Raw genomic sequence first — 17,980 nt, forward strand, 5'->3', positions numbered from 1 at the left:
CAAGCTGCAGCACAGGTGCCAGATCTGTAAGAAGCAGGTCCTTCTTAGAAGAGCAAGAATAGAGAAAGCCAGGGAAACCCCCCCCCCAAAAAACACACATAACAAAGAAAACCACAGAGATTCTGAAAACCACCGTGTTTATTGTTACAAATCAAGGTAAGCCAAGCTTGTTGCTCGGAGCTCTCTTAGTGGGGGGAGTAAAAGAAACATTTTTTCTCTGGTTTTTATCATGGGAACTTCTGTGCAGTTCATTGGGGAAGTGCCTCCTTCCCCTTCACAGCAAGGCAGGCACGCCATTTACGTGTCACGGTGACAGGTGGCTTGAGGAGGTGCTGCAGAGAACAATATCAGTCAGTCCAAGCAATAGAAGTGCACCCTCTTCCAGTTGCTATACTCCTTGCTGGATTGTTACTGCTGCCCTCTTAAGAGGGCATTGTCTGTCCCATCGTCTTCCAGCTCTTGGAGACGAACAGATCCCGGCTCTTGGCAACAGTCACCAGGAGACGTCCCACATAGTAACCATTCAACTGGCCTACACCATCATTCCTGCCCATGGAAAGCAGGAATGTTAGTGACCCTGCAAAGAAGATGTAGAGGTGCAAGTGAAGCAACTTGTCCAGTTCCACTGCGTGGAACAGCTTTCAGCATAGTTCTGGTGTTTACATCTGTGCTCATGAAGAAGACGACCCATTACCCAGCTAGATTTTTGAGACCAAATTGTTCAGTTTGTGTTTGTTGTAATTTAAGGGGAGAAAGAAGGAAAAGGGAAGTCATGTTCCTCCCGAGGTTTAATTGGACAGTGAGCAGTTTTAAGAAAAGAAAATAAGTTTGATGAATAGCAGACTCCCACTGCTTCATAAAGTAGATTTATCAAGACATTAGTGAGGGAAAGGACACGTGGGTAGACTGACACAGGTAATTAATATCTACACTGTCTTTGGCAAGGACTAATAACGATGCCTGAGCTATAAGCTGACCTAACCCCAATTGTGAATTCCTTCACAGTGAATTCAGAGTCCCATGAGAGTTAGACAGCTGTTCCTAGCAGAAAAGCAGCCCAATACCTAAGGCCAGGTGCTAGGAGCTGACCTTACCAGGCTTGTAGGTTTTGAGAGGCTTCTGTGTCAGGCTGTTGATGATATTTGTCACCACGATGTTGGCGTGGAGCCCAGCATGGTAGGCCATCTTGGGCTCTTTGAGATCTGCACAGTCACCGATGGCATAGATGTTCTCATAGCCTTCCAGCTGGAGGTGCTCGTTGACTTTCAAAGCACCATTACTTGCCATTTTATCACCTGTTTTGCCAAACAGCAAGTTTTTAGAAGCAGCTTTGTGTTGCTTGTTGTGGCCTGAGACCCCAGAATGCTGCTGATGTAATTGACACAAAGCGAAGAGTTGTTTTTCACCCTCTTTTCTATGTGTCAGGGAAGAGATGCTTTTTGCCTTGCTGTAGTTAATCACTGCAGTCTTGTGCAATGCATCATCCTTTGATATTTCGGTAGAATCACCCCCACAGGTTGTACACAGTCCATTCCCCACCTCACACCCCTCAGGCACCAGACACTGAAGAACTGTGTTGCTTCTCCCCACCCCGTAGTTTGGGTTTTTTCACTTACCAAATGCAGCAGCATATGCAGAAGAGTTAATCTTTATCCCCGTGCACAGCACCACCATGTCAACAACCACCTCGGTGCCCTTCTCTGTCCTTACTACCATGTCTTTCTGGAACTGGTTTGGCCTGAGGTTTCCCACGTTGCTGACCTTTTCACCTGTTGCAACAGAGAGCCCTGGGTCACAAACCTTTGCTAGGCTGTGGTTTCCAGCTAATCCAGAGAAAGAGGAATTTAAGGGAGCCATGTGTAACCAAAGAAGTCAGAAAGAGGACATCAGGAGATGCTTTGGCTAAAGGAAGAGCAGCTTGTAGGTGTTAAGAGGCATCATTAAAGGACATACTCAACAGAAGCCGGACTCCTTTCCTGAGGAGAATCTCTTTCACCTCCTGACGGACACTGGCTAGCAGCTCCACGTCAGCCAGTGCAGTTTTTGAGTGAATGAGGGTGACCTGTTGGGGACAAAACAGCAAATGGGGACACAGGAACAGAGCAGGACTCAGTGCGTGCAAGGTGGGAGCAGCTGTAGCTGGCCTCCGTCCACCCCGATGCCTGCAAGAACAAGCCAGGAAGGGGCACCTAGTGCCACAGTCCTTGCTGGTGGCTGGCTGCAGGCTCAGCAACCAGATGTGCAGTCATTTCAGCAGCACCATCACAGAACAGTCTTGGAAACCAGGATGAAGTTAATTGTGATGAAGATGCTCCTACCTCTTTGTCTGGGTACTCGGTTTTGATCTCGGCAGCCATCTCCACTCCAGCAGCTCCACCTCCCACTACCAGGATGCGCTGAGATTTCTCAATCTTCAAGAAAAAAATGTGTGTTACAAGAGAACTGCAAGAAGCCAGATACCTTCAGTCACTCCATGGACGTTCTGGGACACAACACAGGCCCAACAGCAATAAACCTCTTGGGTCATGAAGAGGCAACAAGAAAGGAGTGCTCTGTGCACTCTTCCTGCCTACCCTGTAACACTGTTGAGCATTTCAGGTTTCCCCTTGTGCTAGAGAAGCCATGATGAGCTCCTTGTCCTGGCTGCTCCCTGTGTGCCTTTCTCTTAGACACAGCTGGCTCCAGATAGCCACGGGGTATCTGGAACAGGGAGGCTGAACAAAGGCAGGCAGCACTTCCTAAGAGTTGATTCCTCACCTCTTTGACCAGGTCTTCATAGGTCTGGATGGCACTTTCCATGTCAAGCACTTGGTTGAACTTCCCAGGGAATGGCCCATCACTGCCTGTTGCAAGAATGAGGTGGGAGTAGTGAAGCTCCTGGGAGGGCAGAAGGTAGAATGGGATATTAGACCTCTTAAAAACGGAGCCTAGGACACAGTGGTTGCCTCCTAGGTATTTGTCACTCATTCCCTCATCTCCATCCCTTGTTCTTAACCAGGAAAGTACTTGTCACTGTCAGGAAGTGACTTTGGGAAAAGACCCAGTCCAGGTCACACCAAGTAACTGTTCCTCAAGGTCTGAGCTAAGCACCATTCAGGAAAGCTGAGAGCTTTAAAGAAATTACCCTAAATTTACAGGGAATAACCTGATATTTATGCTGGACACTTACAGCTGGTTCCAGAGACTAACTTCTCTCCTTCACTCTCTCCTGAACAGAGGTGAGATCCTCTAGCTGAAAAGAGCGATTGATGCTGCTGCTCTTGGCTCTTCCTGCAGTTAAATAAGGATCTGAGCCCCAGGTTTAATTGTTGAGCTCTAAATCCAGCTCTAAGAATACAAGCTCAACTGAGCAGGAGAGGTTGGATATTTACTGCACACCCACATCCCAGTACAGCACAAGGCCACTTAGCTCGGCTGGAAGGGTTGGAGCTGTGCAGGGAAAGGTGCCAAGTTCTTCGGGAGGACGGAACACACCCTGCCGAAGGCTGGCTCCCTGCACTAGCAGGTGATCCCACAAGGCAGCCAGGTCATTGCAACACCCACCTCACCATCACTGAGCACAACTTGTTGCCTCCCAGGGTCTATGCCCACGACCTTGCCTTGTCGGAAGCTGTCCCCAAAGGTGACTGAGTAAGAGATGAAAGTCTTCTTGGCAAATCCTGGGGGAAGAGGAGACAATGGGAGAGCTCTCCTCTGGAGGCTAACAATCTACTCTCTTCTCCCCTTATGCTGTCCTTGCTCAGACAAAAGCATGGGATGCATCTGGGATTGTGGGCTGGGCTTTTGCTGGGTGTTATCTCTGCCCAGCAAGGAGCTTCAGGACCTTTGCCCCAAACCACATGACATGCTTGGCAAGATTGTTTTGTCTCTGCTCCTCTTATCTCCTGTACTGGTTTACCAAATAACTGCTTCTGTGGTCCTGGCAATTTCAGGCTGGGTGTCAGAGGCTTTTTTCATATAATCTGCCTCCCAGACCAAACTTCTGCTATCCTTTTGATGCTTATTCCCAGCCTCGAATGTGATATTTTACCCCTAAATTCCCCAGTGAGTGGACAAATGGGGTTGGCCTAGCCTCCAGCTGAGGGCCCAGACGGGCTTTGATAGGGTTTTATCATCCAGGGCCTCAATGCTCAGCTGCTCCACATTTCAAGGGCAAGGTACAGAAAGTGACTGACTCACCCCTTCCAGCTGCTTTTAGCTTAGTCACCTTCTAAACTCTTAAAAAAAAAAAAAGATTAAAAAAATAAAGAGGGAGGGGGGGGAGAGAGGAAGATGGTCTGAGCAGTTTTTGCTCAGTTTTCCCAGCAGATGTGCAATTAGCTTAACCACAGACGGGCTGTGGGTCCTCCCGGTGCCAAGTATTTGTTTTGCAGATGGAAAACATCAAGCTTTTCACCCTCGCAGGGCGGAGGAGGCAGTGCGAGCACCCCGTTCCCTGCCGCAGGCCCCGGCGGGACAGGGGAGCCGCCCCAGCCCTTACCGCTCTCCACGGCGGCCCGGAGGGCGGCCACGTTGTGATGGAAAGCATCTCTCACGTCCACCAGCACGAAGGGCACGGCCCAGGACTTGAGCAGGCTGGCGGCCGCCGTCCCTCCGAAGCCGCCTCCGACCACCACGACCCGCACGGAGTCGTCCAGGGACAGGCGAGAGCCCATGGTCAGTCGTCCGGGCACAGGCGGGAGCCCCCGGTCAGCGGGGCAGCCGCGGGCGCCCGGCGGGGCGGAGCGGGGCGGGCACGGCGCTCCCGGGCGGAGCTGCGGGCGGAGCCGGGCTCCTCGGCGCCGGGCCCGGCACGAAGGGCTTGCGGAGCCCGGCGGTGCCGGCGCGGAGAGCCGCGGGCGGGGAGTGGCTCCTGCCCGGCCAGCACCGTGTCCCCAGCGCGGAGAGTTTCACCTGCCCTAGGCATCCCCCGAGAGAAGGGGACCGAGGGTCTTAGAAACTGAGGGCTCTGCTCTGAACTTCACAATTCGGCAGGCTGGGTGAATAATGCGGCGGAGGATGGCCCATTCCACCGGAAGAAACAACCCCTTGGAGAGGGAAATTAAGATTACGGAATTACAGAATCAATTAGGAAAAGACCTCTGAGGTCATCAAATCTAACCTATGACCAAACCAGCACCGCGTCAACCTGACCATGGCACTCAGTCTTTCATTTAACACCTCCAGAAACGGTGAATCCACCACCTCTCTGAGCAGTCCATTCCAAAGTCTAGTCACTCTTTCTGAAAGGAAATTCTTCTTGCTGTTCAACTTAAACACAGAAAACGTGTATTTGCTCTGAGTGGAGCAGGAAAGGGAGCCCAGAGATGGCTGCGTAAGAGGGAAGATCCCGAAATCTCGGAATGGTTTGGGTAGGATGGGACCTTAGAGACCAGGTTCCAGCCTCCCCACCGTGGGCACGGACAAGAACTCAGCAGCACCACGGTGGAGATAATGGGACATAAAGAGGACTGAGGAGGTAGCAAAGAGCCCTGGAGAGAGGGGAGTAGGGGGTGGAGAAGGCTGACAGTATAAAGGACGTCCAGATTGTCCACAGCATGGAAGTTGCCTCGAAGACTTTCGGCTCCTGTGGCCTTCTGGATAAATATAGCTGCTGGCCCCGTGGATAAAAATAGCTGCTGCATACACTGCGGTGCTGTGAGCTGGCAGAGCTGCCCCCACACTCCCGTGCTCCTCAGCCCTCCCTCAGCGAAACACAGCCCGGTGCGAAAACCCCCTCCCGGCAAAACCCCCTCCGGCCTGGTGGGCGGGAGACGACGAAGCGATTTTCCCGGAAAAGCAGGACCTGGACTCAGGACTGCCGCCAGAGGGTGCAGCCAGCTCGGCCGTGGGGACATGGGACACGGTGTCCAAGTCCAGCGCATCCTTGCCTCGGCCACAGGAGGGGCTCGCAGCTGGGGAAGGAGGGTGACAGAGGGATGTTCCCGCACCCCTACGCTCTTCAGCCTGGAAGAGAGCTGGGAGGGGAGAGATGGAACAGCTAACAGTAGAGCTGGAATGGAGAAGGCCCTTGATGGGAAAGGCCTCGGCTCCACTGAAATACACCCAGGGCAGGTTGGTGCTCTTTGTTACCCGGGACTCCGCTGGAAATGCCAAAGTTTTCCATAGGAGAAAAATTGGATTAAACTGTGCAATATAAACCTTCAGAGCTGCTAAACAGAGGCACCTGTCCTGGCCAGGAGATCCAGCAGCTATGAATGTCCAGAGGTTGGAAAATGTCCCCAGGCTGCTCCCTGTCTTTTCTCCTGGTACTGGCATGGTACCTCTGTGAGGAGGCTGCTGGAAGAGCCTGGCAATGACTGGCTTTGGGAAAGCAGAGTTCAGTGCAAAAACCGTGAAAAACCAAACCTGCCTCCATTTCCAAAGGGATGAACTCTGCAATTTAAATCTGGTTTAAGCTCTTCCCTCAAATTACACGGACAGGCTTGCTTGTGTGTGAAGTCATCCCAGTCGGGGCAGGGTTGTCCTTACCTGTGTAACTTCCTTGGCATTCCATCTTGCCTGGAGCAAAGCTGGATCAAAGGCCCATTCCTAGCTGATGAGGATGCTGAGGACGAGTTGCCACTTCCCAAATGCTGCTTCCCTGTCCCACTTCCTCTGCACCTTTGTGCTCAGCCCTGTCTTTTCCAGAGGCAATTTTGGGCTTCTCATGCCAGGCATTTTCCTGTATTTTGCAGCACATACCCACTGCTGGGAGCAATCCATTACACCAGGAGCACTGCGTTAATTTCCCCTGTCACCTGATGTTTTCCCCCTTCAGGTATACTTGAGGGCTCCCTTCTGGTAAATCCAGCTGGACAACAGAAGATCAGGGTGATCTTTCAAAAGAAAGGGGGAAAAAAATCTTCTGGACCACTGAGTTGGAAATGCACCAACAAGCAAGAAAAGGTCACTGGCAAAAAGAGTGCCCAGAGCAAACAGGGAGGGTAAAAGGAGCCTTTGTGAAAACGTCACATCCAACCCCAGGCAAACAGGAAGAAACTCAGAATGCCCAAAGCTGTGGCCAGAAGGTGTTTCCGCGTGCAGGTCAGGGCTCAGGTTTGGCAGATGGGATGTTTGGATGATATTTCTCCAGCTGGCTGCAGGCAGGTGCCTGCTCATCAGTCTTAGCGGGTGGTTTGTCTCCTGCTGGTGATCGGTGGGGCAGAGGCAGGTGGGCAGGCCTGGGGCAGTGACTGGCCTGCCCTGCCCTGTTCCAGGCTCCCTGGACTTTTCCTCACAACTGCCCCATGGACCAAATGCTTCCTGCAGGATGGAAGAGGTGGGAAGGAAGAGGTGTAGGGAAAGGGCTCTGTGAGATGGTCTTGCCCCAGTTTGCCACTCTGAGACAGGCAGCATGGGTATATGTACCTGCCTGTGAGTCCTCTCCTCATCAGGTGTAATCCAACATCATTCAGAGCTATGAGGATGATTAATTCACGGATGGCTACAACAGTGCTGCGTGGGGAGACTAGAATGCCACGGGAGACCCTGCTCTGCACTGCCCCAAACCCCTGTAAGCCTCTGCATCTTTGTCCTGCCCTTCCTGATCATCAGGGCAGTTTGGCCTCCCTAACTTTGCAATAGCCCAGACAGGCTGGAAGAGGGTTAACATTCCTCCCTTCAGCCTCCTCTAGAGAGCAGTTCTTCCACCTGGGCTAGGCTGAAGGCCCCATCCTTCCCTGCCAAGCCTGAGCTCCTGGAGACTGTTTCTGGCTCAAAGCCATCTCTGCAAAACCCCAAATCCTCTCCTGTATCAGCAGCCTCGCACACCACATTCCCTCTGTCCACAGACATGTTCTGCACATCGTCCTGTGACAGCCCCAGTGGCACCAGTGTGGCTGCAGCTCTCTGGCTGTGCCCCTGGAGGCTTTGCTTCAGGGAAAGGAGGATTTTGAGTCTCCAAGGGATGAGGGATTGCTCTGGACAAACTGCCCGGCCCATCCTTGCCACACGGCTCCCCATTTTGCCTGGGTGAGCTGGTTGCCCCCACATGCCTCAGGGAGCTCTGCTTCAGCCAAGGTGGAATCCTGTCAGTTCAGGGCAAAGAATCACCTGGAAAAAACCAATTCAGACAGTTCCTGGCTGCTTTTAAACATCAACCCTGGGTATTTTATACCTTATACGTAAAAATCTACTTCTAGCAGAAATCAACAAGAAATCAATCCCACTTCTTTTTAATCTCTCCTCGACAAATATCATTTTCCAATTCCAGTTTTTCAGTGGCTTGAGGAAACAAGCCAGTCCATAAATTGGTCACAGATGCCAGCCAGAAAAGGGTATGAAAACCCCAAAGGTGAAATGCAATGGTCTCTGCAATTAAGGTGATCTTTGCATCTATGAGAAGAGCCGTGCTGAGCTGGGATCTCCCTCCACTCCACCCCAGGGCTGTGCCATAATGCAGTTCTCCTTTTTCCTGGGATCACAGCATGCTCTGTGCCAAGATGCTCCCCAGCTCCTCTTTTCCTGCCCAATACAGCAGGATGAGTTTGCCAGGCTCCGCATGCTGCGGTGACAAGGCTTCACCTCATCACCAACAAATCTGGGCTCATCCCAAGGCAGGTTTTGGGGAAATGGGGGTGGCCAGGCTCATTGTCAGCTCCTGGCATGGGGTGAGGAGGAACCGAGGAGAGCTGTCCTTCCCCTTGGAAGAAACCCCAGCTCAGACAGCTCCCGCAGCTGCCTTTGGGTTTTGTGCCATGCAGATCTTTCCTACCACTCCAGAGCCAAGCACATAGCAGACATGGGGAATTTTTCAGGAAGGCCATTTTGTGGGAATTCATTCTTTATTGTGCTGTGATCCAGGCAGGTGCCAATGAGAAGCTTTATCAGCTTTATTAGTGCCAGCTGCCTGGCTATAAGGATTGCAGGGATCTCTTTGGAAATTCTCTGGCTCCTGCAGCAGCAGAGCCCACAGATTGCCTGTGTGGTGGCAACTTTTTATGGGATAACATGGTTTGTGGCATTAATCCTTGTGGGGTGGTAGAGAGACATAAAGGATGTCAGTGGCTGGGGATTCTTTGGGAAAAGGGAGAGGGCTTGAGCAAGCTCCTTTGCTCTTGGGGCAGCTTTTGAGAAAGAACAGCTTTCACTCCTAATGTGGGGAGTTTTCTTCCCCTTGCCCCCCAGATTTCATTACAGTGAAAGCAGAGCACAGAATAAAACTGTGTCCTGAAAAAAATGGGCCTCACAGACAGGCAGCCTTTGTCCAAAGGTGTAATTACAGGATAAATATGGGATGCAGACCAAGAAATGCAGTCTGGTCAGGCATGCAGTCTCTTAGAAAAACACAACAGAAAACAAGGTTGTCATTTAATGCTGTAATGTCCACATGTGCTGCAGCCCTCGTGGGTTCCTCACTGGCCCATGGGTTTCCCCACTGACCTGGTGTTTGGTTGTTTGGATGGTGCAGCTATAGCCATGGACCAGCTGCCTGAAGGAACCACACCAAGCCCCATGACAGAGAGAAGGAAAGGGTTGATCCAGCCTTCAGCAGAAGCCAGTGGGGCTGGGTGAGGGCAGGCAATTGCTGGCATGATAGATTTCCTCCCCTCCAGCCCCTGATAGGGCTGCAAGGAGACATAAGGGATTAGCTCATCCGATCCCATTAAATGGAGCTGGAACAAGTGAGGAGAAGGGTATGGAGAGGTCAGGACAGCCAGCAGAGGAGCCACCACTTCTGCTGTTTGGGAGAAACCTCATGCCAGGCTGGAAAAAGGCCTCTTTGTGGATTTCTGTGGACCAGCCTGGTGGCTTGGCTTCATGGCCCAGCAGGGCTACCTGGGTGTTAAACTGCAAGCATCTAAGGCGGCATTTTAGACACTTGCCTATCTTGACCACTCTCTTACTTGGCACCAGCAGCTTCTGCCTCGAGCAAGAACTGCCTCTCCACAGCAAGCCCAGCCATGCCACCATGGCCCCAGGCAGCCCTGAGCGCTCCAAGAGGGAGGCAGAGAAACAGCAGGATGTACCTGCTGTCCAAAGCTAACTCCAGATTAGACTGGTGGGAGGGAATCCTTTCCCAGAAAGATCCCATATAGAGGGGATCATTTGTTAAAGCTCTAACTGGTGCTACATCATCTTGTGCCACCTGCAATGACCTCCAAGGAGAAGCAGTTTTGGCTGGTGGCCCTGTCCCACGGGACACGTCCCCTCACTGCTCTGGGCTGCTTGTGGAAAAGGTCTCTCTGGTGACAATTAGCATCACCACAATGTTACCGAACTCCCCCCAAAGCACAGCTCCAGCAGGCTGGGAGGTGAGCCTGGAGGCAGTACAGCTGCACGTTGGGCTTCTTTTATTTCCTTATTTTAAACCAAGCTTTAGTACTGCTTTATTTCGGAAAGCTTAGATCTTTTGAAAAGAGGATTTTTTTTTTTCCCCACTGGTGTCTATGAGAAAGGGTGAGGCTGCACCCATTGCAGCTCCTGTTGTGGGCTTCCTGCGTGGTTCGTCTGGATGCAGGTATGTCCTTGCTTTAAGGCACTTTCCCAATCCATGCTTTTCCTCCCAAATCCCTGCCTTTCGTCCTCTAAGGAAAGAGCCGGGCAAGGCCTGGCAGCTGCCAGAGCGGAGTGAGCAGGAGGCCCCTCTTGTGGGGGGACAAACCTCCCCCCAGCCAGGTCAGGGGGAATTCAGCTGCTCCAGCCTCGAAAGGAGCCGTGTCCCCTGTGGCTTCCCGATGCCCCTGGGAAGTCCGTGGGTTTAATGGGAGCAATTAGCCCCGCGGAAACCTGCATGGGTCGGGGGCATGTTTTCTCCCTGTCCTGTGACGTTTTTGACGGGAATCTGGACGGTGTCCAGGAGCAAACGCTTATGCTTGGCCAGCACTGCCGGGCTGGAGCCAGCCGGGGCGGAGGCAGCGCAGGTGAGAACAAGCGGCCGTCGCCGTCCCCGCTGGCCCAGCTCCCGCTCCCCTCGCCGCTTGTTGTCCGTGTTCCTGGATTTGCCTGTCCTCGCCCCCTGAACCCGGCTTTCCAAGCCCCGAAGCGCCTCCGCCCACGCTGGGATGGGAGGTGGATACTGGCCACTCTCCAGTGTCCCCTCTTCGGCTGTAGCAGCTCAGTAGCTGCTCACCCCTCATGATGCTTCACAAAAAAAATTACCCTAAAATTATTTTCTCGGCAAAAACCAACGTAATCGTGCTTTTCCAGAGGCATTTACCACGAACCTGCGTCTGACTGTGTTCCCCCTCGTGCTGGCTGAGCTCTATGGGCTTTTCCCAGAGCGCAGCTGCGGAAAATCCATCTGACCTCAGTGACCCTGCCGCTTTCGCAGCAGGAAGCCTCCGAACAAAACCCGATTCACTCAGCAGCCCCAGGGCTGCTTGCGATGCTGAGAGCTGCGTGTGAGGCGGGGAGGAGGCTGACGCTCTCCATCGGCTGTGAGCGATGAGGGCATGCCAAAGAAATCCCCACTTTTGTGGCCTTTCCCCATCCAGCTGGCACCGAGCACCCTGAAATCACACCTTGAAGCCAGATGCCGCCCGGCCCTCCTCGGAAAACCTCCACAGCCGGGGCGGGCGGGCAGCTGGCTGCCCGGGGCTCCGGTGTGGCTGCTCCCCGCCGGCCGGCCCCGCTCTCCTCAATGCCGCCTCTGTTCTCCCTCTTGGGTCAAAAACGCGGCTTTTGTGAGCTCAGCCCAGCCGCAGCCCTTCGCCGGAGCCCCAGCGCGTTCCTCCCGGCCGGCAGAGTGCAGCCCAGCTGTGGCCAGCTGCTGCCTCCTTTCATTTATTTATTTTCGCTTTTGGCCAACAGCTCTAGTTGGGGAGAAGGGGACACGCGGCTGCTGGCACCCCTCTGGGCTCCTTGGCAAGCCTGAGGTGGAGACAACCACTCTCCATCAAAATGCTTGACTTCTCCCTCAGGTGGCTGCCATAACCCAAAATACCTGGGGGAGAAAAAGAATGAACTACAAAGAGGGCTAAAAATAGGCATTTTAATTAATGAAATGTGAATTGGAGGGGGCAGCTCGGCACTGGGTCACCATCTGCACATGGCAAACACCCTGGAACTCCCCGGGCCTCTGCCAGGTTTGGCCACCCACCAGTGCTGTTAGCAGGTATGTCTCGGGCTCCCCCCGGCCAGGGGACGCCCACCAAATACTAAGGAGACAGGAGATGCTTTCGACTATGTGCTGGTGGTTTTGTTTATAATCAGGTAAGTCTGACTGTCTTTCAGCACCGCCGAAGTTCGCAGTCGCGGGGCTGGGCAGCCTGTCAGTCCCTAGGGGTTCTCCCAAGATCATACAGAAGTACATGTGGTCGTCTCCAGCTAAAATGTGACCTCTGTTCTGGGTGTCTCCCTCTGTGGTATGTTGTGCTGCTCTGATTTTTGGGCTTAGTTCCTTGACCAGCCTCCCCCTCCTTTTCACATAATAAATAAATAAATTCGCCTGGTATGCAAATACGTGGGGAAAAAAAGGAAATAAACCCAAACCTCCAAAACCAAGTTTGAAGAGCACCAAACCATAGTCACCTCATTTTGTTGTAACCCAAGTGCCATCCAGGGCTCTGTGGGCAATTTCAAGTCTGTGCTGGTGTATGAAGGCACTAAACCAAGAAGGTCTCTGAGGTCTGGGTGCTTGCTGGCACCACAGGGATTTTGTCCTTGCCCTGTCCCAGCTGGCATGGAGGGTGGCAAGGCAGAGGTGCTTGGTCCTGTCCCCCCTCTGCTTACTGTCACCCTCCTCTTCCTCAGTGCAGCTGTCGAGCTGGGGAGGTGGCCCTGCTGCCGACCTCACCACCTCTCACCCCTACCATTTCCCCATTCCTGGAGAAATTGTGTCATTCAGGCTCTGCAGGACCCTGGCGCCAGCTCTGCCAACATGCTCCAGCTTCTGGGGCTTCCATCTGGCAGCAGCGAGGAGCATTTTTGGGAGCAGGGACCCCCAGGTTGTCTCCGGACCGGCTGGGAGCATGGCTGCAGCCCCTGGTTCTGCCCCGCCGCCGTCGCCCCGCGCCGTTATGTGACCCAGGCGGGCTGTGCCTCCTCCAGCAGGCTGAAGGAGCGGTTGGCCAGCGCCGCGGGGCTGCTGGCCAGCTTGTAGCCAAAGAGCTGCATGGCTGGGGCGCAGGCATCCTGCACCACCTGCGCCATCTTGAAGGGCATGCTGAACCGCCACTTGTCGACCTGTTCCGAGGAGTTCTTGCAGGTGGAGTAGATGTCGTTGCCGTCGTGGGGAGCCTGCGTGTTTTTGCCGATCCACTCTTCCACCTGCGGGGTGAGGGGCAGCCCGGCGAAGCGGAAGATCTCCCGCGCCTTGCGCAGCGGCGCCAGCGCCACGTCCTCGTAGCGCACCAGCATGTAGCGGCCCCGCAGCCAGCCCGGCCGCCGCAGCCCCAGCTCCGCCGCCGCGCGGATGCTCTCGCAGTTGCTCCGCAGCCGCTGCACCTCCTCCTCACGCAGGGTAGCCTCCCCTTCGGATAGCCACTTCTTCCAGGTCTCGTACTTGCCAGAGAAAGCCACCATGCGTGAGGCCAGGACGGCGCGGGGGTCCCGCACCAGCTGGATGACGCGCAGGTCCAGCCGAGGGTCCTCCGCCAGCGGCTGCAGGAACTCCAGCTGCCGGAAGCGCACCGTCTTCAGGGCCACGTGCTGCTTGCGCCGGCACGCCTCGGCTGCCAGCGTGATGTTGAGGGGGCCACAGTGGCGGTTCTTGCAGTAGTATTTCTCAAAGACCTTCTTGGTGCTGGGCGTGCAGACGGGCTCCTCGCACAGCGAGAGGCTGGAGCTCCGCCGAAACAAGAAGGGCATCAGGTGGCCCTCAGGCACTGGTGAGATGAAGTTCTCTAAGATGTAGAGGTCGCAGAGGAGGAGCTGCTTGAGGACATCTCGGTAAATCAAGGCTGAGCCCACCATGCTGGCTGCCCCTGACAGAAAGTTCACCATCTTCTCAACGTGCCAGAGGGGCTCAAAGAGGTAGAAGGTGTTGCCCTGCTGGTTGAAGAACTCCCCAACGAAAGAGGAGCCAGTGCGGGTGGTGGCCATCAGCAGGACGTGCCGCCGTGGCCCGGGGTCCCCGTCACCTGCCAGCTGCAGGGTGATGTTGTACAGGTGGGACCTCAGCTGGGAGAAGGCAGCGTCCAGCTCCTGCAGCGAGGCCAGTGAACCGTTCTTGGCCGATGCTGGGCTGACCTCCGTGCTGTTGGCCTCTGCCAGTGCCTGCGGGGTCTGCTTCAGCTTGTCCGACACCCTGTGGGGAGACCCAGCCCAGCCTGGAGGACAGCGGGACCACCACCCTGCATCCCGGCGGGGGACTCGGGGGGTTCCTGCCGCATAGGAGCTCGGGACTGGGGGAGAGGGGCTGCAAACCATGGGCTGGCTCAGCTACCCATTGCCTACCTGGAGATGAAGTTATTCTCCTTCTCAATGATGATGAGGCTGATGATGAAGACCAGTAGGATGGCGTACTTGCTCCTCATCTTCAAGCAGTGCAGCAGCTCCTGGATATCCTGGGGTAAAGCGTGTCGGATCTCCATGCAGAGGACACACATGTCCCTCCTGCACGCCGGGAAGGTGTCTTGGGCTAGGGCCTTGCCAGCCCTGCCTGTGGGGAGAAAAAGGCTCAGCATGGTGATGGCTCCCTGGGGGCAGGGTCGGAGGCTGACAAAGGCTTGACAGGTGCAGTAAAAAAGGGGGAGCTCCTCTCTACTGCTCCATCCCAGCCCCCCCGAGGAGCAGCTGCCCAAATGCCCCATCGGCTGCTCCTCCTCCTTCCCAAAGTATATCTGCCCGACAGGACCCCTTCCCACGCTGCCACCAGCCACCCCTGCCCACCCCGAAACCCAATCCCTGCCACCCGACAGCTGCCTGCTTCCTGCTGGCAAAAGCCTGCAGCTGCCAGGATCCCCTGGATCATCCGGATGTTTGGCGCATTGTGGCTCCCAACCTCTGGAAAGGGGAGGGTTGGAGGCTCCACTGTAGGGCCCCAGTGTGGGGCTGAGCAGCTTCCACCTCCCCCCAGTGTGGCAGCAGCAGCTGCTGAGCCTCGAAAATGAAACCCAGAGAGTTTTCAGGGACGACGGCGGGCCGGAAAACACTGCTGCTGCTAGTCGCCCTCGGGGAGTAGAATGCTCTGGGGGAAGTTTTTGCCAAAAAAGAAAAAAAAAACCCAAATGATGGCGCAGCTGCTTGGTGTGGGATGCAAAAAGCAGGAGACTCGGCATCCCCACCCAGCAGAGAAGACCGCCCCCCCCCAGTCTTTCCTTCAGCGCCTGTATCGGGGTGTTGCTGGAAACGGCTCTGAGTTGCACCAAACCCACGCCCCAGATGGAGATTTTGGGGGCCACAGCTGCTGTCTGGGACTCTGGGGCAGGTCCCCAGCGTGCAGATTTACACCCCTAGACCTTGCTGCCACCTGCTACCTGCCCGGCCGGCCGCGTGTGTGACTCGTCGTTCTCTCGTCCCGCTTTCTTGGCCAGACTTTCGGTGACTCAGGGAAAGTCTATTTAGCCTTGGCTTGGCTCCGCCAGCGCAACCCCGGCAGCCCGTCCCACCCCTGCTTTTGGGGTGAAGGAGGGGAGCCGGGCAGAGCCTCATCCTCTGAGGGGCCCCGGGCTTTGCTGGAGGGGAGGCGCCCTGGCCAAGCCTCGGGATCTGCAGCCCCCGGCAGAGCGTGAAGAGGGGAAGCCCTGCCAGGCATTGCGTCACGTCCCAACCTCTTCCGCGTCGTGCTCGGCCAAAATGCGCATTTTTTAGTGTTGCTCGCTGAATGCCCCTCCGGCAGGGAAGGAGGGGGCATGGGCAGGAGGGGTGGGATGTGCCCCCGTGGCCAGGGCAGCGCCCCAGCCTGTCAGGTTCCCAGTCCTCTCCGTGTGAGGACCAGGAATTTCCCAGCTTGAGCAAACCACTCAGCTCCCGAGGCTTGGCTTCCAGCCATCTCCTTTCCAGCAAAACCTTCTAAAAAGAGACATCCACACCCACGCACCCAGGAAACTCTGGATTTAGTGGGATGCAGGGACTCTGGAGAGCCCTGGCAGCCCCAGAGCCCTCCCACAGTGGTCCCCCAGCTTCCCCCTTTCAGCAATCGGCATCGAGACCCCCAGCACACATTTGTGCGTGTGCGTGTGTGTATGTGTGTGTATGTGTGCGTGTGTATTTAACAGCCCTTGTTAGTTTAGTTTGTCATCACGCCGCTCCTCGGGGACAGGCCAGCAGCCGGGACAGGTGCCTTTCGCCAGCCACCCCCCATATCCCCCCTCCTCGGTCGTGCCCCCTCGATGACAGGACTTGTCGGAGTATCTGAGCAACCGAGAGAGAGGAAAAAAAAAAAACCAAATACACAAAGTCCTCGGTGTGCGGCCGCGTCTCTCAGCGCCTGGCGGAATCCCGGCATCCCAAGGAGAGGTGATCTGCATCCCTGCCCTCGCCTGGGGCCGGGGACGGTCCCTTTGATGCCCGCAGCACGGGCGCACAGGGGATGGCATCAACCACTTACTTCCTCAGACAAATCCCTGGGCAAAGCCAGCCCGGCGTTTTCCCCCTCTAATGCCCCCAGCCGCCTGACCACAAATGAGCCACAGACCAGGAATTATTCACAGGGATGACACAGAGAACCATGTCCGGCAGCGCTGGCAAAACCCTCATTCACAGGCCTGGGGCAGACATAATTCATTAAATAAACAAGCCGGCTGCAAACGTCCTGCCTGGGTCCCGCGGGGCGGCAGCGACAAGCGCGGGGGCCCCGTCAGGGCTGAGCCCTGGGGCTGGTGGGGCTGGGGACACGCGGGTGACCTGGTGAAGCTGCCTGGGGCCGCCTGGCATCCTCAGGCTCTTCCTCACTGGGGCACGTGAGGCGCAGCCCGGCTGGGGCACTGCACAAGCCACAAGCACCCCTTTGTGAGTGGGAACAGAGGGGCTCTGTGTCCCCAGCACGTTCCCCTCCAGGGCTCTGCTGGGATGGGCTGGATGAGGAGAACCATGGGGAGGCTGCTGCCACCCCAGGGTGCCCTGCCAGTGTCCACTCCTAGGGAATGCACCTGTGAGAGCAGACAGATGGATGGACATCATCCCTAGAGACGGCAGGCAGCGTCCTCTTGCTCTCCATGTCCCAAAGCAAAGCGGAATAATTTCCAGGAAATGCTAAACTGAGATGCCCCAGATGGCAGCACCCATAGCTCAGATGCTGCTCCCTGCCATTTCCTATCCCTCAGGCTGGGTGTGCTTTTCAATTCAGCAGGGACGGCTGCAATTCCCGTTATGGAGATGATAACAGGATTTATGGATTTTGCAGATAAGATAAAGCCAGAAAAGGAGCTTTTTTGGGGGTGGTGTTGGGGATTTTGTTCCCGTGCAAATCTCCCGAGGTGCAATCCACCACTACCAGCAAGTTAACTTAACCCTGCCACAGCAAGAAGAAAGGACTTGGACAGTAATGGAGACACCAAAATCATGCCAGTCTGCTGGAGCAAGCTGGTTCATGGGATGGATGTTCCCACTGGTGGTGCAGGTGGGGTGAGAAGAGCAGAGGCCCTGTGAGAGGAAGGAGGGAAGGGATGCTCCTGTCACTCCCCTGCAGAGCGTTCCACAGGACTGCCCGACTGGAAGAGCAGAGCAGAGGTTTTCAGCTCGGTTTTGGGAAAGGGAAGGTCTTACACAAAGCCTTGGGGCTCTCGTTCCCCAACTCTGGCTGCCCTGAATGCCCACCAGGTGAGATCCAGGAAAGAAAGATGCCTGTGGCTGCTAGGGGCAGGCAGCTGGAGGTGAGACTGGATGAAGTCACACTTTCCTCTGGTGACTCAAGAGGCAACAACTGAGCTCTGGACACAGAAAGGCAATGAAGCACCCACGTGCAAGAGTTCCCTCGCTGCCTGAGATCCTTCTGTCCATCCAGCCCCCATCCACTCCCATGCATTCCTCCATGGAAGCCCACAGTGACCTGCGGCTGAGCTCGCTGCCCTCGGCTCTGCTGCTGCTCTGAGTAATTCCCTCCAGCTTCATCAGGCTTCCAGCAGACACTTGGACCAGCAAAACACAGGGGTGGAACAACAAAGAGATAAGGAGC

General features: G+C 55.3%; 2 protein-coding genes across 3 annotated transcripts; both read right to left on the reverse strand.

Annotated features, from left to right (window-relative positions):
* Positions 1 to 120: 120 nt before the first annotated feature.
* Positions 121 to 4,724, reverse strand: AIFM2 (apoptosis inducing factor mitochondria associated 2). Of its 2 annotated transcripts, none has more exons than XM_066191886.1 (8): positions 4,481 to 4,721; positions 3,544 to 3,659; positions 2,758 to 2,877; positions 2,319 to 2,411; positions 1,954 to 2,062; positions 1,617 to 1,769; positions 1,095 to 1,295; positions 121 to 577 (listed from the first exon to the last, which is right to left on the reverse strand). In XM_066191886.1, exons 1-8 carry the CDS (start codon positions 4,653 to 4,655, stop codon positions 423 to 425), a joined length of 1,122 nt encoding a protein of 373 aa, XP_066047983.1. In that variant the 5' UTR covers positions 4,656 to 4,721; the 3' UTR covers positions 121 to 422. The 2 variants fall into 2 exon arrangements, with proteins under 2 accessions (XP_066047983.1, XP_066047985.1); XM_066191888.1 differs by having other exon boundaries at positions 444 to 546; positions 4,481 to 4,724.
* A 7,170-nt stretch (positions 4,725 to 11,894) lies between these two features.
* Positions 11,895 to 17,980, reverse strand: CHST3 (carbohydrate sulfotransferase 3). The gene is given in 4 exon segments (XM_066191893.1): positions 11,895 to 14,170; positions 14,320 to 14,471; positions 14,473 to 14,524; positions 17,855 to 17,980. Coding segments are annotated over 4 exon segments (1,497 nt in total). The 5' UTR covers positions 17,917 to 17,980; the 3' UTR covers positions 11,895 to 12,939.

Source organism: Chamaea fasciata, unplaced genomic scaffold (assembly GCF_029207755.1).
Source record: "Chamaea fasciata isolate MVZ Bird 193981 ecotype frontalis unplaced genomic scaffold, bChaFas1.0.hap1 SCAF_9, whole genome shotgun sequence".
NCBI classification, from domain to species: Eukaryota; Metazoa; Chordata; class Aves; order Passeriformes; family Sylviidae; genus Chamaea; species Chamaea fasciata.

Excerpts from the sequence above, each read along its gene's own strand:
- AIFM2 (XM_066191886.1), bottom strand. The coding sequence starts at position 4,655 with ATGGGCTCTCGCCTGTCCCTGGACGACTCCGTGCGGGTCGTGGTGGTC. Across the intron at positions 3,660-4,480 it reads CCGGGCCGCCGTGGAGAGCG|GATTTGCCAAGAAGACTTTC; the intron begins GTAAGGGCTGGG and ends CTCTTCCCCCAG. Across the intron at positions 2,412-2,757 it reads ATGAAGACCTGGTCAAAGAG|ATTGAGAAATCTCAGCGCAT; the intron begins GTGAGGAATCAA and ends TTTTTCTTGAAG.